We start from the raw sequence: 24,848 nt of genomic DNA, 5'->3' as shown, positions 1-24,848 counted from the left end.
ACTCCCTACTCTGTACATAGTTTTCTTCTTTCGATTGTTCTTTCTTTCCTCTCCTTTCCATAAGTGTATATCTCAGATAAATATTATGTGGAGATCTGTGACAAATATGATTATATGATATATATGTACAGTATCTGAAATACATCTTATGGAAATGTTTGTTTGATGATGAAAATCAATAAAAAATAAATTACAAAAAACAACAACAACCCTATTATTATTGCACAATTCCAGAATCTGCCTCACTATCTGCTCCTCAATGTCCCTGTTAAACTTGGGGGTCTATAAGCAACACCCAGTAGAGTTATTGCCTCCTTCCTGTTTCTGACTTCAGTAGATAATCCCTCCATGGCTTCCTCCTTTTCTGACCCTGTGACACTGTCCTTGATTAGCAATTCTGCTCCCCACTTTTTTTTGCCTCCCACCCCATCCTTTTTGAAACATCTAAAGCCTGGCACACTCAGTAGCCATTCCTGCCCCTGAGATATCCAAGTCTCTGTAATGGCCACAATGTCATAGTCCCACATATTGATCAGCACTATTTTCATCTGCTTTGTTTATGATACTCCTTGCAGTAAAATAGACACATCTCAAACCATCAGACTGAGTGCATCTTTGCTCCATCATCTGTCTATCTTTCCTCACAAACTCCCTACAAGCTGTCTCTGCTTGTGCTGCAAACACCCCACCTCCGCCTCTCCACCGGTTCCCACCCCCTTGCAAATCTGGTTTAAACCCTCCCCCAATAGCCTTAGCAAACCTCCCTACCAGAATATTGGTCCCCCTTGGATTCAAGTGCAACCCATCCTTTTTGTACAGGTCACATCTGCCCCTGAAGAGGTCCCAATGATTCAGAAACCTGAATCCCTGCCCCCTGCTCTAATCCTTCAGCCACGCATTTATCCTCCACCTCATTCTATTCCTATACTCACTGTCACGTGACACAGGCAGCAATCCCGAGATGTCTACCCTTGAGGTTCTGCTTCTCAGCTTTTTTCCGAACTTCCTGTGTTCTGTTTTCAGGACCTCCTCTTTTTTCTACCTATGTCGTTGGTACTAATATGTACCACGACTTCTGGCTGCTCACCCTCCCTTTTCAGGATATTGTCGACGTGTTCAGAAACATCGCAAACCCTGGCACCTGGGAGGCAAACTACCATCTGTGTTTCTTTTTTACCCTCACAGAATCACTTATCTGTCTCCCTAACTATGGAGTCTCGGATTACTGCTGCCATCCTTTTCCATTCCCTACCCTTCTGTGCCACAGGGCCAGACTCACTGCCAGAGGCACAGCCACTGTTGCTTCCCCCAGGAAGGTCATCCCCCCAACAGTACACAAAATGGAGTACTTATTGTTAAGGGGACAGTCACAGGAGTGCTCTCCACTACCTGATGCTCTCCCATCCCTCTCCTGATAGCCACCTACTTCTCTGTCTCCTGTGGCCCTAGCGTGACTATTTGCATGTAGCTCAATCACCTCCTCACTTTCCCTAACAAGCCGAAGGTCATCAAGCTGCAGCTCCAGTTCCCTCTCGGTCTCTAAGGAGCTGCAGCTCAATGCACGTGGTGCAGATGTGGCCGTCAGGGAGGCTGGAAGTCTCCTGGATATCCCAGATCTGACACCCAGAGCAGAAAACTGGCCTTGCAGTCATACCCACTATTCTCAAGTTAGCGGCAAAAACAGATATAAAAGAAAGTAACTTACCTCCTTACCTCGCCTAGACCCGTCCTCGCAGAGGCCCTGATGAGCCAAAGCCCCTATTACCCTGACTCAGGCTACTCTGGTGACTGCTCCACTAGACAGTGACTCCTCTTTTATCCTGGAACCTTCTCAGTGGCCTTGTGCGATGACGAGCGACTGCGTCTGTGCACTTCTCCCAATAGAATCTGACAGGAGAGAATCCAAGCCATGGAAGAAAGGGAGAGAGAAGGGAAACCAGAAGGAGGTGATGGGCAAGTAAGAAGAGAAGGTGTTGGGAGGAAACAAGAATGGGGAATGTTGAAGGGGTGGAGGGGTGCCATTACCATAAGTTCAAGAAATCGATGCTAAATCCATCAGGTTGGAGGCTCCCCAGACAGAATATTAGGTGTTGCTCCTCCAACTTGAGAATGGACTCATCATGACATGGACTGACAGGTCAGAATAGGAATGGAAAGTAGAGTTGAAATGGGTGGCCGTTGGGAAATCCTGCTTTTTGTGGTGGACAGAGCAAAGTGCACCAGTTACAGTAGATGACTCCAAAAGACTCGCAGGTGAAGTGTTGTTTGGAGCCCTGAATGGTAGTGAGGGAAGAGGTGTAGGGGCAGGTGAGACACTAGTCCCACCTGCAAGGATATGTAGCAGGAGGGAGATCAGTGGGGAGGGAGGAGTAGACAAGGGAGTCACATAGGGAGCAATCCCTGTGGTAAGTCAGGGGGAGGGAAAGATGTGATTGGTGGTGAGATCTCGTTAGAGATGGTGGAGGTTATGGAGAATTATGTGCTGGATGTGGAGGCTTGCGGGATGGTAGATGATGACAAGAGGAACCCTCTCCCAGGTCTGCCAGCGGGAGGATGGTGTAAGGGCAGACGTACGCGAAATGGGAGAAATGCAGAAGGGAGCAGCATTGATGCTGGAGGAAGGAGAGCCCCTTTCTCTGAAGAAGGAGGGCATCTCAGTTGTTCTGGAATGAAAACCCTCATCCTGAGAGCAGATGCGGTAAAAATGGAGGAACTGAGAAAAGGGTATGGCATTTTTACAATGACAGGGTGGGAAGAGGTATAGTTCAGATAGCTGTGAGAGTCTTTGGTATATTAATGACATCAGTAGATAGACTGTCTCCAGACATGTGGAGAGAGAGAGATGGAGAAAGGGGAGAGAGGTGTCAGAAATAGTTCAAGCAAATTTGAAGGCAGGGCGGAAATTGGAAGCAAAGTTGATGAAATTGACAAGCCCAGCATGGGTGCAGGAAGAAGCAGCAATGCAGTCGTCGGTGTAGTGTTGGAGGAGTTGGGGAGCAGTGCCAGTGCAGGCTTGGAACATGGACTGTCCCACATAGCCAACTAAATGGCAGGCATAGCTCGGACCCATGCGAGTGCCCATGGCTATACCTTGGGTTTGAAGGAAGTGGGACCACCCAAAAGACAAATTGTTGAGGGTGATGGCCAGTTCAGGCAGTTGGAGGAGACCGAGGATGGAGGGGAACTGATCGGGTCTGGTGTCCAAAAAGAAATGGAGAGCTTTAAGGCTCTCCTGATGAAGAATAGACATGGCTTCTTGACCATGTCTACATGCTTTTATGCATTGAATTGCTGCCACATGATTGGCTGATTAGATATTTGCATTGTCAAATCAAGTCAAGTCACGTTTTATTCTAATTTCAGCCATGCAGAACATAGTAAAAATGAGACAACGTTTTCCAGGACCATGGTGCTACATGAGACAATACAAAAACAACACTGAACTATGTAAGAAAAAACACAAAAACTACACTAGACTACAGACCTATCCAGGACTGCATAAAGTGCACAAAACAGTGCAGGCATTACCATAAATAATAATAAATAATAAACAAGACAGTAGGCACAGTAGAGGGTATAGTAGGTTGGTGTCCAGCCAGGCTCTGGGTATTGAGGAGTCTGATGGCTTGTGGGAAGAAACTGTTACATAGTCTGGTTGTGAGAGCCCAAATGCTTCGGTGCCTTTTTCCAGATGGCAGGAGGGAAGGAATTCATATGAGGGGTGCGTGGGGTCCTTCATAATGCTGTTTGCTTTGCGGATGCAGCTTGTGGTGTAAATGTCTGTGATGGCGGGAAGAGAGACCCCGATGATCTTCTCAGCTGACCTCACTATCCGCTGCAGGGTCTTGCGATCCGAGATGGTGCAATTTCCGAACCAGGCAGTGATGCAGCTGCTCAGGATGCTCGCAATACAACCTCTGTAGAATGTGGTGAGGATGGGGGGGTGGGAGATGGATTTTTCTCAGCCTTTCCAGAAAGTAGAGACGCTGCTGGGCTTTCTCTGCAATGGAGCTGGTGCTGAGGGACCAGGTGAGATTCTCCACCAGGTGAACACCAAGAAATTTGGTGCTCTTAATGATCTCTGCGGAGGATTCATCGATGTTCAGCAGAGAGTGGTTGATCTGTGTCCTCCTGAAGTCAACAACCATCTCTTTTGTTTTGTTTACATTCAGAGACAGGTTGTTGGCTCTGCACCAGTCTGTTAGCCGCTGCACCTCCTCCCTGTGTGCTGACTCATCGTTCTTGCCGATGAGACCCGCCGCGGTCGTGTCATTGGCGAACTTGATGATGTGGTTTGAGCTGTGTGTTGCAGCACAGTCATGGGTCAGCAGAGTGAACAGCAGTGGACTGAGCACACAGCCCTGGGGGGCCCCCGTGCTCAGTGTGATGGTGTTGGAGACGCTGCTTCCAATCCAGACTGACTGAGGTCTCCCAGTCAGGAAGTCTAGGATCCAGTTGCAGTGGGAGGTGTTCAGGCCCAGTAGGCTCAGCTTTCCAATCAGTTTCTGAGGAATGATTGTGTTGAGTGCTGAACTGAAGTCTATGAACAGCATTCGAACGTACGTGTCTTTTTTGTCCAGGTGAGTTAAGGACTAAAGTGGCCACTGAGAGTATCGGACCACTAACCACAATGTGTGAACAATCTCCTCTGGCACAGCAACACTTACGCACTCACATCGAAAAGACTAAATTACTGCTATGTACTTTTCACTGGCCTTCCAAATCAATCTATTGACAACCTTCAACTTAGTCAGAGCACCACTGTTAACAAAAACCAGGATGAGGGAGCATATCACTGCTATACTAGCTACTCCGCACTGATTTCCTGTACAATTTAGAATTGATTTTAAAGTCCCTTACTTGTTCTTAAATGGTCTGGGACCAGAGAACATCACAGAATCTCTTTTGTTTTATAATCCTACTGAGCTCTCAGGTCTTCTTCTGCCGGTCTCTTCAATTTAAACAATCTTCCTCAAAAGATAATTGGCAGGTCAGCTTAAAAAAATAGGCTTGTAAACTGTGGAATTCAGTCCCTAAAAGTATAAGGGCTACAGATACAGTTGACACTTTTAAACACCAACTCAAAACCTATTTGATGTATATTCACCTGTATTCTACATTCACAGTGTAAAGCACTTTGAACTACGTCATTTGTTCGATAGCCTCTGGTTTGTGTCCCAGCAGCACTGGTCCACGGGTCTCACCTCTTGATCCATAGCCATCTGGAGCCTCGCCGGTCCTGATGAATCTCTTCTGTGCAGCCAACCAGCCCCCACTGTTCCCCACTCACCCCCCACCCCCTGCGTAATGCCAAGGAGATGGACTTTCAACAAGGTTGCTAACTGCAGTGTCTGTGGCTGCAGATTTCAGCTGTTTAGTTTTAAACAAGAATACTTGATGACTGATATGGGAGCTGCACACAAAATGTCTCCGCTCTCTGGCACTATTCCGTGATATTGTTCTTTCCTTTAGTTTGGGACTTCCCTAGAAAACAGATCTTCACTACAGACCCACTTGGGTTAGAAGTCGGTGGTATCGTTATGATCTGATGACCGACAATATTTTTTGTTTTAATGTGAAAAGGGCATTGTTATACTGACAAACATTTATATTGTGTGGAGATTGAAATGGGGTGCAGGCAACTAACTGCATAGACATTGGCGAACAAATTCCTACTTCTCTGTCTGGATACACCACTGTGCAACGGGGTGTTGGACTTCCTAACAAACAGATATCAGAGAGTCCGGGTGCACAACCGTTCCTCCTTCACTATCATCCTCAACACAGCCGCTCTCCCCCCACCCCCCCACCCCCAGGGTGAGCCCATTGCTGTACACTTTGCTCACACAGGACTTCACGGCCAAACACCTGAGCAATCACAATGTCAAGTTCACCAACGACACAACAGCGGTGGGACTCATCACCAACAACGATGAGATGACCTACAGAAAGGGGGTCGAAGAGCTCAAGGACGGGTGTCAGGAAAATAAACTCGTCCTTAATGTCAACAAGACAAAGGAGATAGTTATGGACTTCAGGAGAACTCACACCACTCCACCCCTTACTGCATCGGCGGCAGAGAGGTGGAAACTGCGATTGGTTTCAAACTCCTGGGAGTGTTCATCATTGATAACCTCTCGTGGTCCCACAACCACTTCCTACACAGTCACGAAAGCTTATCAACACCTCTACTTTCTGAGGAGGTGGAAGAGAGCTGAACTTTGTACATCCAGACTAATGGCATTCTACAGATGAGCAGTAGAGAACATCCTGTCAAACTGTATCACTGCATAGTACAGAAACTGTACCGTGATGGACAGGAAGGCCCTACAACAGATAGTCAGGGCTGTCTATTGCACCGGCCGCACCAGCCCAGCTGCCAGAAAAGGGCCAGTAGCATCTTGAAGGATCTCACCCACCCTGCTCATGGACTGTTTGTGTCACTCCCATCAGGGAGGTGGCTACGTAGCATCCAAGCAAGGACCACCAATCATTTCAGTTTTTCTCCATCTTCAACTTCTTCTTTTTATTCTAATTTTGTTTTTGAAACTGTTGGAGCCTGTGACTTCCAGTCTGTAGTTCAATTGAATGAGTTCGCACCCTGCTGTCCCTGAGAGAACTCCAGGAGTGAAGCGTAAACACAAGCTACCATGAGGGGAAGCTCGGAGACGAGACGAGGGGCTGTGAACATCTCCATATCTGGCTGATTGAAACGTCAAGGAAGATTGAAACATCAAGGAAAATCTGGAGGAGAGTGAGCAGTTCTTGTAGGGGCCGCTGCTTCAAGTCGTTGTCGTTAGAGGGGCTGTGGGTTCATGTCACTACCCCTGGAAGGGGCTTCAAGGTCCCAGTGCTCTCGGAGATGTTACTGATATTCTGATAATTTTGCATTGGACTGTAGTTCATTTTGGCCTCTTTCTGTTCTATGATTTTTGTGTGTGTTTTCGCCCATTTTTTCTTGTTGCCGATTGGTGGCTGGGAGTTTGGGGTTTGATGTTCTTGCTGTTGTTTCTCCATGCGAGTGATCTGTTAGTTTTTGAGTGAGGGAGGGGTTAGGTGGGGGGGGTTATTTTTGTGAGTATATGTTTCTTTTGCTTTTTGTGTGTGTGTCGGGGGTGGAATACAACGAGAGGGTGAGGAGGATTAATGTCTTTCTTTCAAATACTTCTATCGTTTTCTGCATCCCATGGCTATCTGGAGAAGACAAATCTCAGGGCTGTATTCCGCATACAAACTTTGAAAATAAAATGAACCTTTGAACCTTTGAATTTCAAAAACAGACACGTTCCCCAAGAAGTGAGGCTGATCAACACCTTCACCACAAACTCCATCAGTACTTTATTATTTCTTGTAAGTCATCTTTGTATAGCCTAACATAGCTGTATGGACATACAATCAATCTGTGTGCATAAGCCATTTAATGTAGTTATATTTATTGATTTTTTAATGATTATTGTGTAGTTTTATCTTTTGTGTTTTCTTTTGCACCTTCATTGGATCCGGACTAACAATTATTTTGTTCCACTTGGGTACAGGAAATGATATTAAACAATCTTCAATCTTCCTTGTTGAACAATGGATGCCCTGTGTTCTCTAAATAACACCATGTGTCATTGATGTCTCAAATGCTACCTCTCCTTTCTTAAATACATTCAGTGACTTGACCTTTCTCTACATCTGTCTGAAGATTTTTCTCCACAGCTCAGTTCCTCCATCCCAAAACTGCAATTTGGCATGTCTCTGCAAATCAGATCTTAGGGAGGAGTCAAATCAGATTCACCCATGTTAGAACAGAGTGAGGTTTGATGTCTTCATGACTTGAAAATATTCCTTCTGTTTGAATACAAAAGGACCAAAATTATGCTGACATTTATATCATGTGGAAATAGACAGGAAATAACTGTGCCTTTCACTACAGCTGTGTGAAGATTTTTCTCCACACATCCCTCTGCATCACAAAACTGCTACCCCTTGTTTACACTCCTCAGCCAAGGAAAGTATATCTCCTGCATTCAACCTCTTGAGACCTGTCAAAATGCCATACATTTGATTCAATCATCACTAAATATTCCAAACCTTCGTGTAAGTGGGCAGAATTGACTCAATCTCTCTTCATACGCCCGTCCTGCCACCCCCGGAATCAGTCTGGTGAACTGTCCCCTCACTGTCTGAACGGTAAGTCTATCCATTCTCAGCTGAGATTGAACTGCACACAACACTTCACTGAACAGATTCCATTTCCCTATGTGTCTCTGGCAGGTAAGCTGAATGGATTTGAGGTTTCGATAAAAACAAACTCCCCAGTGGTGGAATTTGGACACTCCCTGGAGGTGAACTGCAGTACAACGTGTGACAACCCATCGATGATGAGTGTGGAATATAAACCAGGGGTAAATCCCAACAGAACTAAGGGTGATAAGTGGATTACAGACCGATTTCCGAGTGTCCAGAAATGGGATTTCACAGTGCCCTGTACTGTAAAATGTTTATCTGCAGGAGGAGAAACGAAGGAGGACAAATGTGTGATCCCAGTGTACAGTAAGTGAAATCTCTTGTTCTGAACACATCCCACAGCAGAGTATAACAGGAAGACAGGCGGCAAAATACGATTATGTATCACCTAAAACGTTTACACAGAAAGATGCTGTCGTGTATCAGGTGAGGTAGAGAACGGCCTGCTGGGAAATGGACTTACACTTCACTCCCCCACAATGAGCTCACAGTCTGAAAGGGGTTCAGATATTGACGTTGTACAGAGATAATTCTGCAGAAATGGAGAAAGGAAGTTCAGAGACTCTCAGATCGGGAAAAATGTGTTGCTTTTTCACAGTCCAAAGTGTTGGACCAATGTGCTGAATCACAGGATTATTTGGTTAATGGATATTCACAGCTGAGCCACAGAGTGACAGATGAATGGTTTCCTTCAAGGGTTTCAAAGGTACATTTAATGTCAGAGAAATATATACTATATACATCCTGAAATTCTTTTTCTTCGCAACCATCCATGGAGATAGAGGAGTGCACCTAAGAATGAATGACTGTTAAATATTAGAACCCCAAAGCCCCACCAGCTCCCCCCTCATACATCTAGGGTGAGGGTAGATCCACAGGCACATTGCTTGTTGGGATAATTTTTGATTTAGAATTTTGCCAATCATGATTCTCCTTTAACAGATCGAAACTTAAGCATTGTTCCACCTCCTGACGTGCTGGAAGTTAACAAACCATATCAGCTGGAGTGTACCGGTCCGAAGGTCTATCCAAAGAACAAACTCGTACTCACCTGGCTCAGAGGGAGTGAGACTATAGCAAATATTTCCACAGAGGAACCAGGTTTTCCAGATGATGGTCCACTGAAGAACGTCCTTCATTTCAATGCAAGTATTTCAGACGATGGACTGGTGTACACCTGCTTGGCAGAGTTGAACTTGGACCCTAACACGACCAAACAAATCGCAAACGCATCTGTGACTCTGAAAACTTATTGTGAGTTCCACATAACAATAAATTTTCTCCTGTTTTTGAGAATAGCTTGAACTGAAATATTTTGTTAAAAATAAATACAGTACGAAGATGCTGCCTTCTGATTATTTTCTCATTATTCCTATTTGATTCATTCCATCAGATCTTGGGAAGTGAGAACCTGGGTGATTTTTGCAGCTGTTCAAAAGTTTTTTTCAAAGTGTAAATGTAAATACCCTGCATATTTATTTAACATCCTGACCAAACTCTGGTTAATTAAGTAACTGTGAGAATTTTGAAGTATTTAAGACTTTTTCTTGGCCCATAGGCTGAGAGCTCAGACTCTGAACTGAAGCATTGCCTCAGTGTCCATGTACCTAATGTAGTGGACCCATGTGAGCTATCAACGTGCTCTGCCCAAACCAGACCTGTTCTGATGGGGGAAAGGTCCATTGGCAAAGGTGGCCTAACTTCAATTGGAGGAAAGGAGATTTGTGTCATAAAGTACAACCAAGAGGGATCTTTATGGAACAGAGGTTGTAGTCGCAAGCTGGCTAATCCAATAGAGGAAGTGAGACCCAGGCTTCCTGTAGGAGCAAAAAATAGGATGAAACTGAAAAGAAGGGGAAACAGTAAATCTGAGGATAAAAGCAACAGTTAACACAATAAAGGAATTGGAAACTCTGCAGATGTGGGTAGTGAAGTTGGACTGGTATGCCCAAGGATGGAGACTGTAGAAGGGCTTGACATAATCTCCCAATCCTCCCCGAACAGGGAAGGTGCCAGGGAGGTGGGAAATGACAAAAAGGTCATATATGGGTCAGCAGCAGCTGGCCCATCAGTATAGTGGCAGTGATGGGGAATATGTTGGAAACATTAATGTGGGAATACTTAAAAGGCACGAAGACAGTTGAATTTACAAAATAACAAGTTTGTAGATGAAATTAGTTTTTGTGATGAAGAAATTGAGTGCTATCCTCTTGAGGATTTTCACTCTGTGTTTGACATAGGTCCCATATTGAAGTGTGGTGAGTGAAAGCGACTCATGGAATATTTGGTTCCGTTGGACTAAGGAGTAAAAATTGGCTTGAGGACAAAGAGGAAACTTAAATCTCGTCTGCGATGCTAAAACAAGATTCAAATTAAAGTTACACTGAGATCAATTAATGAGTGCGTGATGTTGTATGTACCACTGCTTGTGGCTGGAGCACCAGACAGGGTGAGAAACTGAAAATTAGGGAAAACATTCTGAAGAATGAAGGACGTGACCATTAAGTGGTGGATTAGGTATAAAGGTCTCCCAGATGTGTGACCTGGCCAGTCTCCAGCTCCGTCCATCAGTATTTACCACTGCAAGCTGAACTGCAGTGAACTTCTTGTGTGTCTTGCAGCTTTTCCAGAGCCTCCGAGGATCCTCAGCAGAGACCCTGTAGGAGTGAATCAGGAGGTCACACTAACATGTGAGGTGCCAAACGTCTATCCAGCTGAGAAGATGAGGGTACGATGGTTTTGGGGCGGTGAACAACAAAATTCAGTAACAAATCAGTCAAATGCCACCACAGTCAGGGCAACAACTACATGGACACCACGAGAGACCGGTCTGACTGAAGTCTCCTGCACGGCAGATTTTAAGGATTATCCATCAATTCCACTGAAGAACGATAGCATTTCCATTGAGGGTTACGGTGAGTATGTTCACTGCACTCAGACAAGGACCAGAACTTAGTTTCTTGTTGTTAGTCAATGGTGTTTCCTCAAGCAGTTGTGTCAGCATTGATTAAACTGGCAGCCCGAGACACAAAACGTCCCCAGTCAATGGGGCCATTTCCCAGTGAAATTACTCATTTTTAATTGGAAAATGGTAATCAAGAAAGATGAGTATAAAGCTGCAGATCTATATTGAATTATGATTTTACAGAGTGGTGGAGCAGGCTCAATGGGCTGTGTGACTAGGTCCTGTTCCTAGTTTTATTTTTGGTTGATGATGTTTCCTGAACATACTTACCTGAAAAGCAGTTAACTGTAAGTAAGTTTCTCCACAACTTCCACCATCTTCAATGGAATCCTTCCACCAAGCACATCTATACCTTCGCACCCCCATACCCCACTCTCCACATTTCACGGGATTCACTGTTTATGTGATCCCCTTGACCATTCATCCCTCCCCATTGATCTCCCTCCTAGCACGTATCCCTGCACGTGGAACAAGTGCGACACCTGCCCATTCACCTCCTCCTTCACTACCACTGAGGTCCCGAAACTGTCCTTCCAGGTGACTCAACACTTCACCTGCATGTCTCTCAGGGTTGTCTACAGTATCCAGTGTTCCCAGGGTGACCTGATGTACTTCCGGGGATCACTTTTTTGAGTACCTTTGCTCTGTCCACAACAGGGATAACTCTCTGGTGGAAAACCATTTTAATTCAACTCCCCATTCCTATTATGACAGGTTGGTCCCTCTCTATGACCACGATGAGGCCACCCTCAGGTTGGAGAAGAAACACCTGGTATTCCATTCGGGTAGTCTCCAATCTAATAGCATGAACACTAGGAGTATTAGCATATTTCAATGTTAGGAGTATTAGGAATAAAGGGGATGAACTTAGAGCTTGGATCAGTATGTGGAACTACGATGTTGTGGCCGTTACTGAAACTTGGCTGGAGGAAGAGCAGGATTGGTTGATGCAGGAACCAGGGTTTAGGTGTTTTAAAAGGAATAGGATGGGAGGTAGAAAAGGGGCGGAGTAGCATTACTGGTCAGGGATAGTATCACGGCTTTAGAAAGGGAGGATGCTGCAGAGGGAGTGTCCACTGAGTCAGTGCGGGTGGAAGTCAGAAATAGGAAGGGATCAATCACTGTGCTGGGAGTAGTCTATAGGCCCCCAAACAGACCTTGGGACACCGAGGAGCAGATAAGCAGGCAGATTTTAGAATGGTGCAGGAAATACAGGGTTGTAGTTATGGGTGCTTTCAACTTCACTCATATTGACTGGCACCTCCTGACTGCAAGGGGGATAGATGGGGCTGAATTTGTCAAGTGTGTTCAAGAAGGATTCCTGACACAGTATGTGGACCGGCCGACGAGAGGAGAGGCCATACTGGATCTAGTTCTGGGTAATGAACCTGGTCAGGTGGCAGACCTCTTGGTGGGGGAGCATTTTGGTGAGAGTGCCCACAACTCCCTTAGCTTCAGCATAGCTATGGAAAAGGATAAAAACAGACAAAATGGGAAAGTGCTTAACTGGGGAAGGGCTAACTATGAAGGGTTGAGGCAGGAACCAGCAAGAGTAAATTGGAAACAGATGTTCAAGGGTGAAAGCACAGAAGCGATGTGGAGGAAGTTTAGGTCCCACTTGTGCTGGGTTCAGGGTAGGTTTGTCCCACTGAGACCAGGAAAAAATGGTTGGAAAAGGGAACCATGGCTGACGAAACACGTGAGGCAACTCGTCAAGAGGAAGAAGGAAGCATATGTTAGATGTAAGAAGCAGGAAGCAGGAGGGGCTCATGAGAAATATAGGGTAGCCAGGAAGGAGCTTAAGAAAGGACTTAGGAGAGCTCGAAGGGGGCATGAGATGGCCTTGGCGTGTAGGATTAAGGAGAACCCCAAGGCATTCAATGCATATGTGAAGAACAGAAGGATGACAGGAATGAAGGTGGGGCCACTAAAGGATAAAGAAGGCAACATGTGCCTGGAGGCGGAGGAGGTTGAGGAGGCCCTAAATGAATACTTTGCTTCAGTATTCACAAGTGAAAAGGGCCTTGATCAGGGTGAAGTCGAAATAGAACAGGCCTGTGTGCTGGACAATGTGGAGATTAAGGAAGAAGAAGTGTTGGATATTCTTAAAAACATCAAGATTGATAAGTCCCCAGGGCCGGATGTGATATACCCCAGGTTGCTGTGGGAAGTGAGAGAAGAGATCGCTGGAGCAGTAGCTATGATCTTTGAGTCCTCTTTGGCTGCAGGGGGGGTGCCAGAGGGTTGGAGAATGGCAAATGTAGTTCCCTTGTTTAAAAAGGTAATAGGGAGAATCCAGGGACCTATAGACCGATGAGTCTTATGCCGGTGGTCTGCAAACTATTGGAAAGGATTCTTAAGGATAGGATCTACGAGCATTTGGAGAAGTACAGTCTACTCAAGGATAGTCAACATGGCTTTGTGAAGGGAAGTTCGTGCCTCACGAGCCTAATTGAGTTTTTTGAAGAGGTAACAAAAGAAATTGATGAGGGTGGAGCGGTAGATGTGGTCTACTTGGATTTTAACAAGGCATTTGACAAGGTCCCCCATGAGATACTCATCCAGAAAGTCATGAGGCATGGGATCAGTGGAACCTTGGCTGTTTGGATAAAAAATTGGCTTAAAGGAAGAAGGCAGAGGATAGTAGTGGAAGGAAAGTATTCTGCCTGGAGGTCGGTGACTAGTTGAGTGCCGCAAGGATCTGTCCTGGGACCCCTGCTCTTTATGATTTTTATAAATGGCCTGGATGAAGAGGTGGAAGGATGGGTGAGTAAGATTGCGGATGACACGAAGATTGGAGGAGTTGTGGATGGAGCTGTAGGTTGTCGAAGGTTACAAGAGGACATAGACAGGATGCAGATTTGGGCAGAAAAGTGGCAGATGGAGTTCAATCTGGATAAGTGTGAGGTGATGCATTTTGGAAGGACAAACCAGAAGGCTGAGTTCAGGGTTAATGGTTGGTTACTTAGGAGTGTACATGAACAGAGGGACCTTGGGGTTCAAATCCATACATCCTTCAAGGTTGCTGCACAGGTTGATAGGATAGTTAAGAAGGCCTATGGGATGCTAGGCTTCATTAATAGGGGGACTGAGTTCAAGAGTAGAGAGGTCATGTTGCAACTCTACAAATCTCTGGTGAGACCACACTTAGAGTATTGTGTTCAGTTCTGGTCATCTCATTATAGGAAGGATGTGGAAGCTATGGAGAGGGTGCAGAGGAGATTTAGCAGGATGTTGCCTGGATTGGAAAACAAGTCTTGTGAGGCAAGGTTAACAGAGCTGGGACTTTTCTCTTTGGAGCGTAGAAGGATGAGAGGGGACTTGATAGAGGTCTACAAGATTATGAGAGGCAAATGGGTGGATAGCCAGTACCTGTTTCCCAGGACATGAATAGCAAACACCAGAGGGCATATGTACAAAGTTAAGGGAGGAGAGTTTAGGGGAGTCATCAGGGGTAAGTTTATTACACAGAGGGTTGTGGGTGCCTGGAAAGACTTGCCAGGGATGGTGGTGGAGGCTAAAACATTAGGGGTATTTAAGAGCCTCTTGGACAGACACACGGATGAAAGAAAAATAGAGGGTTACGGGGTAGTGTGGGTTTAGACTTTTTTAAAGGAATATATGGGTCGGCACAACATCGAGGGCCGAAGGGCCTGTACTGTGCTGTAGTATTCTAGTGTCTAGTGTCTAGTGAACATCACTACTTCCAACTTCTGGTCATTTATTTCCTCTCCCCCTTCTTTCCATTTTCATTTCCCCTTCTGTATCCCCTCATGCTCCTTTTAGTCTCACCTGCCAATTACCTCCCTCTGTTCTCCCTTCCCCCTTTCCTTTCTTCCATGATTCACTCTCCTCTCCCAGCAGATTCCTCCTTCACCCCTTTCCATTCTCCACCTCTCACCTGCCGGCTTCTTACTTTATCCCCATCTACCTTCCCCCTCACCTGGCTTCACCGGTCGCTTTCCAGCCTGTACTACTTCCCTCTCCCCTAACTTCTTCTTCTGGCCTTTTTCCTCTTCCTACCCATCATGATGAAGAGTCTTGACCCAAATTTCAACTGTTTATTCCTCTCCATTGATTCTGGCTGACCACTGAGTTCCTGAATTTTGTGCGTGTTACCAGTAAGAACTGTAAATCAGTCACAATTTCCGGTGCAATGAAAGCTAAAATTGTACACCAGGGCATCAGCATGCAGGAGTCCCAACCAAACATTATTGATAACCCTCTACTTGTACAGTATGTGAACTCCTCCGACATGGGAGTGGCTGACCGTACAGATGCTTTAGCTACATTAGTCCAGTCAGGCAGAGAGAATGCAGGACTTGCTTTGAGAAAGCTTCTAACAATGTTTTCTGGTGTTACAGTTTTCTCCAACCCTGAAATCTACATCCCGATCACCACTGAGGGAATTCCAGTGAATATTACCTGCAGTGTGTTTAACGTCTCAGGGGAACTTCAACTCAGACTGAAGAAGGGAAGTGAGATATTAGTGAACAGGTCAGCCAGTACTGGGCTGACTATCTACCACACTGTGAATCCACGAGCAGAGCTGAATGGACAGCAGTTCACCTGCGAGGCCGAGCTGACACTTCACCATCACTCCAACACCATTGTTAAACAGCAGTCAGCCACTCTCGATGTCCCGTGTAAGTAGCAGCAACAGATCGGCACTAAAGACTTGTGATGGCTTGAGGTTATCTTTTCTAAGGTTCAGGGACAAGAGAGGAAAAGATGTTTAGGGTCCACATCCCACCGGCCCAACGGGCGCAAGGTTGTCAGTACAAACTTACACAGTGGCCTATAGTATTTGTATATTAACACAAAGATTTTATTTTAAGTAAATGAGATTACCAAGTAGTAAGGCTTATTTATTCTCTGCCTAGGCACCATTATTGCACAGCCCGACCCAATTAGGGAAAAATTATTGATCACTATACCAGGAAGGGATTCTCTTGTCTTTTACACAATGCAATCTTAATTTAGCATCTTATCAAAAGACAGCACCCAGTAATTCCTCAGTACCACATTAGATATTCAGCTGAGATATTACGCTCGAATTGCTAGAGTGTGTCTGAAATCAGAAACAACTGACTGAAAACTGACTGAGTTCCTGGACACAACAGCCCACACGCTTGCACGTTTCATTGTTGAGTCCCAGCACGTTCGATGTTTTACATCCTGACGCTGATCAAAGTTCAAAGTAAATTTATTCTCAAAATATGTATATGTTACCATGTGTTACGTTGAGACCTATTTCCCTGCAGGAATTTACAAGGGCGAAGTAGAAATATAGTGGAATTTCATGAAGTATTCTGCATAATCTCACAAAAACTAAAAAAATCCAATGTGCAAAAGAAGGAAAATAGTGCAAATAAAAAAATACTGAGAACAAGAGTTGTAAAGGGTCGTTAAAAGTGAGTCTGTAGGTTGTAGAACCAGTTCAGATTAGTGACGATTGAAGTTATCCTCCCTGGTTCCGGAGCTGATGGTTGGTTGTAGGGTAATAACTTCCTGAAGCTGGGGGTGTGGGACATTAAGACTTCTGTAACTCCTGCCCGATGGTCGTAGTGAGAAGAGAGCTTGGTTTGCATGATGGGTGCTGCTTTCTTGTTACAGCGCGCCATGTCATCACTCCAGTGTCGATCAGGTGTTCTGCGTACAGGATGACGACCTCAGTCTCCTCTATCTCCACATGACACCACATCCTGTGTGCGTGTGGAGGAAATTAATGGTCCCAAAGATCACCAACCTATATCAGTTATACTGAAGGTTAATAGAAACTTTCATGGAATTGGAGACCAAGTAAGGGATAAACCAGAGAGTAACGATCAATTATGTTTTTAAAAATTTTATTCCTAAAACGAATAGGCCATTCTGGCCCTTTGAGCCACATCGCCCAGCAATCCCCTGATTTAATCTGAACCTAATCAGGGGACGATTTACAATGACCAATTAACCAACCAACCAGTACATCTTTGGAATGTGGGAGGAAACTAGAGAACCTAGAAGAAACCCACGCAGTCATGGGGAGAACGTTCAAACTCCTTACAGTGACAGGAATTGATCAATGAAGGAACTGAGCTTGCTTAAGCTGAATTTGGAAAGTAGTAAACGATTAACCTCATTTATATCTGACTGTCTGGGAGCCTCATTGGGCAGTCTATTTCTCCAAGATATTTGTGGGTGGCACGGCAGTGTAGTGGTTAGCACAACGCGTTACGTGTACAGGTGACCCAGGTTCAATTCCTGTCACTGCCTCTAAGGAGTTTGTACGTTCTCCCTGTGACCATGTGGGTTTCCTCCGGGTGCTCCAGTTTCCTCCCACAGTCTAATGATGTACTGGTTGGTAGGTTAACTGGTCTTTGTAAATTGTCCTCTGATTAGGTGCAGATTAAATCAGGACTGCTGGGCAGCCTGGCTCAAAGGGCTATTCAGACCTATTCCGCACTGAATCTGAATAAGGAAGAACATAGAACATAGAATAGTACAGCACAGTACAGGCCCTTCGGCCCACAATGTTGTGCCGACCCTCAAACCCTGCCTCCCATATAATCCCCCACCTTAAATTCCTCCATATACCTCTCTAGTAGTCTCTCAAACTTCACGAGTGTATCTGCCTCCACCACTGACTCAGGCAGTACATTCCACGCACCAATCACTCTCTGAGTTAAAAACCTTCCTCTAATATCCCCCTTGAACTTCCCACCTCTTATCTTAAAGCCATGTCCTCTTGTATTGAGCAGTGGTGCCCTGGGAAAGAGGCGCTGGCTATCCACTCTATCTATTCCTCTTATTATCTAGTACACCTCTATCATGTCTCCTCTCATCCTCCTTCTCTCCAAAAAGTAAAGCCCTAGCTCCCTTAATCTCTGATCATAATGCATACTCTCTAAACCAGGCAGCATCCTGGTAAATCTCCTCTGTACCCTTTCCAATGCTTCCACATCCTTCTTATATTGAGGCGACCAGAACTGGACACAGTACTCCAAGTGTGGCCTAACCAGAGTTTTATAGAGCTGCATCATTACATCGCGACTCTTAAACTCTATCCCTCGACTTATGAAAGCTAACACCCCATAAGCTTTCTTAACCACCCTACCCACCTGTGAGGCAACTTTCAGGGATCTGTGGACATGTACCCCGAGATCCCTCTGCTCCTCCACACTACCAAGTATCCTGCCATTAACTCTGTACTCTGCCTTGGAGCTTGTCCTTCCAAAGTGTATCACCTCACACTTCTCCGGGCTGAACTCCATCTGCCACTTCTCAGCCCACTTCTGCATCCTATCAATGTCTCTCTGCAATCTTCGACAATCCTCTACACTACCTACAACACCACCAACCTTTGTGTCATCTGCAAACTTGCCAACCCACCCTTCTACCCCCACGTCCAGGTCGTTAATAAAAATCACTAAAAGTAGAGGTCCCAGAACAGATCCTTGTGGGACACTACTAGTCACAATCCTCCAATCTGAATGTATTCCGTCCACTATGACCCTCTGCCTTCTGCAGGCAAGCCAATTCTGAATCGACCTGGCCAAACTTCCCTGGATTCCATGCCTTCTGACTTTCTGAATAAACCTACCATGTGGAACCTTGTCAAATGCCTTACTAAAATCCATGTAAATCACAGCCACTCCACTACCCTCATCTATATGCCTGGTCAGCTCCTCAAAGAACTCTATCAGGCTTGTTAGACACGATCTGCCCTTCACAAAGCCATGCTGACTGTCCCTGATCAGACCATGATTCTCTAAATGCCCATAGATCCTATCTCTAAGAATCTTTTCCAACAGTTTTCCCACCACAGACGTAAGGCTCACTAGCCTATAATTACCCAGACTATCCCTACTACCTTTTCTGAACAAGGGGACAGCATTCGCCTCCCTCAAATCCTCCGGTACCATTCCCCTGGACAACGAGGACATAAAGATCCTAGCCAGAGGCTCAGCAATCTCTCCCCTTGCCTCGTGGAGCAGCCTGGGGAATATTCCGTCAGGCCCTGGGGACTTATCCGTCCTTATGTATTTTAACAACTCCAACACCTCCTCTCCCTTAATATCAACATGCTCCAGAACATCAACCTCACTCATATTGTCCTCACCATCATCGAGTTCCCTCTCATTGGTGAATACCGAAGAGAAGTATTCATTGAGGACCTCGCTCACTTCCACAGTCTCCAGGTACATCTTCCGACCTTTATCTCTAATCGGTCCTACCTTCACTCCTGTCATCCTTTTGTTCCTCACATAATTGAAGAATGCCTTGGGGTTTTCCTTTACCCTACTCACCAAGGCCTTCTCATGCCCCCTTCTTGCTCTTCTCAGCCCCTTCTTAAGCTCCTTTCTTGCTTCCCTATATTCCTCAATAGACCCATCTGATCCTTGCTTCCTAAACCTCATGTATGCTGCCTTGTTCCACCTGCCTAGATTTTCCACCTCACTTGTCACCCATGGTTCCTTCACCCCACCATTCTTTATCTTCCTCACAGGGACAAATTTATCCCTAACATCCTGCAAGAGATCTCTAAACATCGACCACATGTCCATAGTACATTTCCCTGCAAAAACATCATCCCAATTCACACCCGCAAGTTCTAGCCTTATAGCCTCATAATTTGCCCTTCCCCAATTAAAAATTTTCCTGTCCTCTCTGATTCTATCCTTTTCCATGATAATGCTAAAGGCCAGGGAGCGGTGGTCACTGTCCCCCAGATGCTCATCCACTGAGAGATCTGTGACCTGCTCAGTTCATTACCTAGTACTAGATCTAGTATGACATTCCCCCTAGTCGGCCTGTCCATGTACTGTGACAGGAATCCATCCTGGACATACTTAACAAACTCTGCCCCATCTAAACCCTTGGAACTAATCAGGTGCCAATCAATATTAGGGAAGTTAAAGTCACCCATGATAACAACCTTGTTATTTTTGCACCTTTCCAAAATCTGCCTCCCAATCTGCTCCTCTGTATCTCTGCTGCTACCAGGGGGCCTATAGAATACCCCCAGTATAGTAACTGCTCCCTTCCTGTTCCTGACTTCCACCCATACTGACTCAAAAGAGGATCCTGCTACATTACCCACCCTTTCTGTAGCTGTAATAGTATCCCTGACCAGTAATGGACCCCTCCTCCCCTTTTCCCCCCTCTCTATCCCTTTTAAAGCACTGAAATCCAGGAATATTGAGAATCCATTCCTGCCCTGGTGCCAGCCAAGTCTCTGTAATGGTCACTACATCATAATTCCATGTATGTCTCCAAGCTCTCAGTTCATCACCTTTGTTCCTAATGCTTCTTGCATTGAGGTACACACACTTCAGCCCTTCTACCTTAGTACCTTTACACCCTTTATTCTGCTTCTCTTTCCTCAAAGCTTCTGTATATGTTAGATCTGGCCTTACTGCATGCACTTCTTTCACTGCTCTATCGCTCTGGGTCCCATCCCCCTCGCAAATTAGTTTAAACCCTCCTGAACCATGCTAGCAAACCTACCTGCAAAGATATTGCTCCCCCTTGAGTTCAGGTGCAACCCATCCAATCTGTACAGGTCCCACCTTCCCCAGAAGAGATCCCAATGATCCAAAAATCTAAAACCCTGCTCCCTGCACCAACTCCTCAGCCACTCATTCAACTGCCATCTCCTCCAATTCTTACCATCTCTGTCACGTAGCGCTGGCAGCAATCCTGAGAACGCCACCCTTGAGGTCCTGTTCTTCAGCCTTCTGCCTAGTTCCGGAAACTCACACTTCAGGACCTCATCCCTCTTTCTGTCTATGTCGTTGGTCCCAACATGTATCACAACTTCTGGTTGCTTTCCCTCTCGTACCAGGATGGCGTGCACCCGGTCAGAGACATCCTGGACCTTGCAACCCAGGAGGCAACAAACCATACGGGTGTCCTTCTCACGTCCACAAAATCTCCTGTCTGCTCCCCTGACTATAGAGTCTCCAATGACGACAGCTCTCATCTTCTCCGTCCCACCCTTCTGCACCACCAGGTCAGACTCAGTGCCGGAGGCCCTGCCACCATGGCTCACACCTGGTCGGTCGTCCCCGCCAACAGTATCCAGGATGGTAAACTTATTATTCAGGGGAATGGCGATAGGGGTGCTCTGCACTACCTGTCTGCTCACCTTCCCTTTCCCCCCTCTGACTGTCACCCAACGACCTGCTTCCGACAGCCTAGGTGTGACTACCTCCCTGTAGCTCTCATCTGTGACTGCCTCATTCTCCTTTATGAGTGGAAGGTCATCCAGCTGCTGCTCCAGATTCCTTACACGGTCTTCCAGATCGCCCAGCCGTATGCACTTCTGGCAGATGTGACTCTGCGGGAGAGAGGAGTTCCCCCAAGACTGCCACATCTCACATGAGAGGCACATCACCATCTCAGGAGACATTGTAAGAACTAACTGCGAGCTAGCTTGTCCTCCGCCTCTTCTCGTCAAAGCCTCTCGAGTCAAAGCCTCAAAGCTCCACTCCTTCACTGGCCCACTCACTCACTGGCTGCTCCACTTGAGCTACCCCTCTATTTATCTGTTCGAGCTTTTCAAAATGCTTGGTCACCTGACCTCAACTACCCAATCAGCTGCTTTCTGCTGAGTCTGAGCTATTCAAATCTTGATTGTCTAATCAACGGCTGTCTGCTGATCTATTCAAATCTTGATTGACTTGATTGCACAGAAGTAAGCAAGTAGATAAATAAATAAATAAACAAATAAATATATAGATAGATTGATTGTTTACTTTAGATACTTGATCATTATAAGCTCGCCTGACACTTCGGTCTACTGAGGAAGCATTCTCAGAGGTAAGAGTGATCAGAAGAGAAGAGTACTTCTGTTATAAATTGTTTACCTGGGACCATCAATGACCTGTACTGTTGATTTTGTGGGTTTTTTTATAGATCAACATGGATCTTCAGCTTGGAAATACGTGGTAGCTCTCTTTGCATGTTTAGCTTGTATTGCTCTGACACACTACCTTTGGAAGAAAATAAACCAAAAAAACAACATAAACAAAGGCCAACAATAGTTGGACAAAACCCAATGGAAACACCTCCATGAAAGAAAATTATACCTGGAAGATAATATACTGTAATCTACAACAATTAAGACAAAATTTGAATTTAAAATTGTAAAACAGATAAATTCCAGACTGATACTCCAACGATATTATTGAGCTGCAAATCTAAAGAAATGTCACTGTCTTCAATAAGTACATGTTACAAAGTGAACAAGATGAAGATGAATTGTGAGATGATATATTTCACCAGTGTCTCCGTAATGATGAAGCCTTTTATAAAGATTTCCAATTCCCAGCATTCTGTAAACTCTTCCAGCTATTCAACCCGCCCGGGACTTACTCCTGCTCAAATTCCGGTCTCTGAACTTGAAAAACAGCAAGTCCTGGTTTTTGCCACTTTTCCACAAGGAGGCCTTCAGCTGCTGACGTTTTCAGTCTCTGTACCTCCCTCTCCTGTTTTATCATTCTCATTTAAACCCATCTCCTTGACAAAGGCCTCATCACTGCAAGTAACTTCCCCTGGTGTGGGATGGTATCTGACTTTAAGAGCCCAAAAAATTCAAGCAGGTGACCATTCTGTTTCTCAAACCGAGTTCACTGCCTACAAATAGCAAGGGTGGGTGATGCGCAAACCTCACATCTGTCAATTCCCTTCTAAGTATTGAACCTCTCACTCTCCCACGTCCTAATGCATCTCCAACTTCCTTAAACACTTCTTAATTTGATTAACACCCACAAAAATGCTGGGGGATCCCGGCAGGCCAGGCAGCATCTAAGGAAATGAATAGTCGCCGTTTCGGGCAGAGACCTTCAGATGAGTGTAGCTATCCTCTTTTGTTCGAGAACCTGTTGCTTGAGACGTAGCGACTGCTCTTGAACCTGGTGGTACAAGTTCTGTGGCTCTTGTACCTTCCACCTGATGGCAGCAGTGAGCAAAGAGCACGGCCTGGGTGGTGAGCATCTCTGATGATGGATGCTGCTTTCCTACGACAATGTTTTATGTAGGTGTGCTCAATGTTTGTGATGTGCCCATGATATACTGGGCTGAATCTACTACCTTTTGTAGGATTTTCCATTCAATGGCATTGGTGTTCCCATACCAGGCTGTGATGCAGCCAATCAATACACTCTCCACTACACATCTATGGAAGTCTGCCAAAGATTTTGATGTCATTCCAAATCTCCACAGACTTCTAAGGAAGCAGAGGAGTTGTTGTGCTTTCTTTGCAATTGTCTTTATATGATGGGTTTGGGACAGGTCTTCTGAGATTGTAAGACCCAGGAATTCAAAGTTACTGATCCTTTCCACCTCTGATCCTTCACTGAGGACTGGCTAATGGATCCCTTTGGTTTGGGGTTAGAAGCCTAATGCTTAAGTCATCCATCAACTCATTTGAGAATATAAGAGGAAATGAGGGGGAAGGGCAGTAAGTATACATAATAGGAATACCTGGATTTCCAGAAGTTCTGTTGCTTGATGTAAGGATTGTGAAAGGTTATTTGGGAGAGTGACTGACAAGAAGACGCAAAGAATTTGGAAAAAGAAAGGTCCAGCTATTCACTGATCAATCAGTTCAGGCACATGATGCCCATCTTTGAGTTATCCCCTTCAGCTAAAACTTATTGCTCCTAACTTCTATTGAAAAGAGAATTTCCTCTTGAAGAGCAGGCTGTGGCTCCTTCAGTGCCTGTCGACACATTCACCTGTCCCTTCTGCTCATCTACAATGGCACCCTGTAACTGAGTATTATGAAGCTTACAATGCATGATGCACTGCTGCCCCTTGGGTTTTTTAAACCCCATTCATTATATAAAAAAAAGATGCATAATGATTATCTTCACTACCCAATGAAGCAGCAAATAACATTCTACAACCCAACAGCAGAGAGATGCTTTGACAGGAACTGTCTCACACCGGCTTGGTTGCAAGAACACGTGACGCTGGAGGATGTTTTGAATTCTTCGCAGACCGGGTGAACACATCAGTAAACGGTTACAATACCAATACCATTTAGAAATCTGTTATCTTTCAATTGTCTTTTTCAATAGTTAATATTCAAAATTTCTGAACAGGTTTTTAAAAATGCTTCTTTTATTTCAATGCCTGTTATACTTTTATTACGAGTAAAACGCTAAACATGTGTAAATAACAAAAATGACTCAGTATTTCCTTAATAAGAATCAGAATCAGGTTTAAGTTCACTGGCAAATGCTGTGAAATTGGTTGACTGCGTGGCAGCAGTAGAATGCAATACATAATAATAGAGAAAATATGTGAGTCACAGTAAGCATATTAACCAATTAAACAAGTAGTGTGAAAATGAAATAAAATAGGTAGTGAGAGAGAGTTCATGGGTTCAATGTCCATTCAAAAATCAGATGGTGGAGGGGAAGAAGCTGTTCCTGAATTGCTGAGTGTGTGCCTTCAGGCTCCTGTACCTCCTTCCTGATAGTAACAATGAGAACAAGGCATGTCATGGGTAATAGGGGACCTTAATGATGAACGCCGGTCCATAATTGTTGTTACAAATTCATTAATCGCTGATAATCTCTGCTCAAAATTACCATGGCAGAAGAGAAAATTTTTTTAGAAGACTATTTCCAATCTGAGCCACATATTCTCAGAAAGG

At 45.1% G+C, this 24,848-nt stretch overlaps 1 protein-coding gene across 1 annotated transcript in view; it reads left to right on the top strand.

The window, feature by feature from the left end:
* The window catches only part of LOC140191287 (intercellular adhesion molecule 1-like), an 88,375-nt gene that overhangs the window by 5,899 nt on the left and 57,628 nt on the right, over positions 1-24,848 (top strand). Inside the window, exons 2-5 of the mRNA XM_072248559.1 lie at positions 8,260-8,538; positions 9,175-9,486; positions 10,854-11,147; positions 15,562-15,843. Of these exons, the coding sequence (XP_072104660.1) occupies positions 8,260-8,538; positions 9,175-9,486; positions 10,854-11,147; positions 15,562-15,843 (1,167 nt within the window). The remainder of the gene's footprint in view (positions 1-8,259; positions 8,539-9,174; positions 9,487-10,853; positions 11,148-15,561; positions 15,844-24,848) is intronic.

This window comes from Mobula birostris, chromosome 32, assembly GCF_030028105.1.
Source record: "Mobula birostris isolate sMobBir1 chromosome 32, sMobBir1.hap1, whole genome shotgun sequence".
In the NCBI taxonomy this organism is placed as follows: Eukaryota; Metazoa; Chordata; class Chondrichthyes; order Myliobatiformes; family Myliobatidae; genus Mobula; species Mobula birostris.
This window is presented reverse-complemented; position numbering and strand designations above follow the sequence as displayed.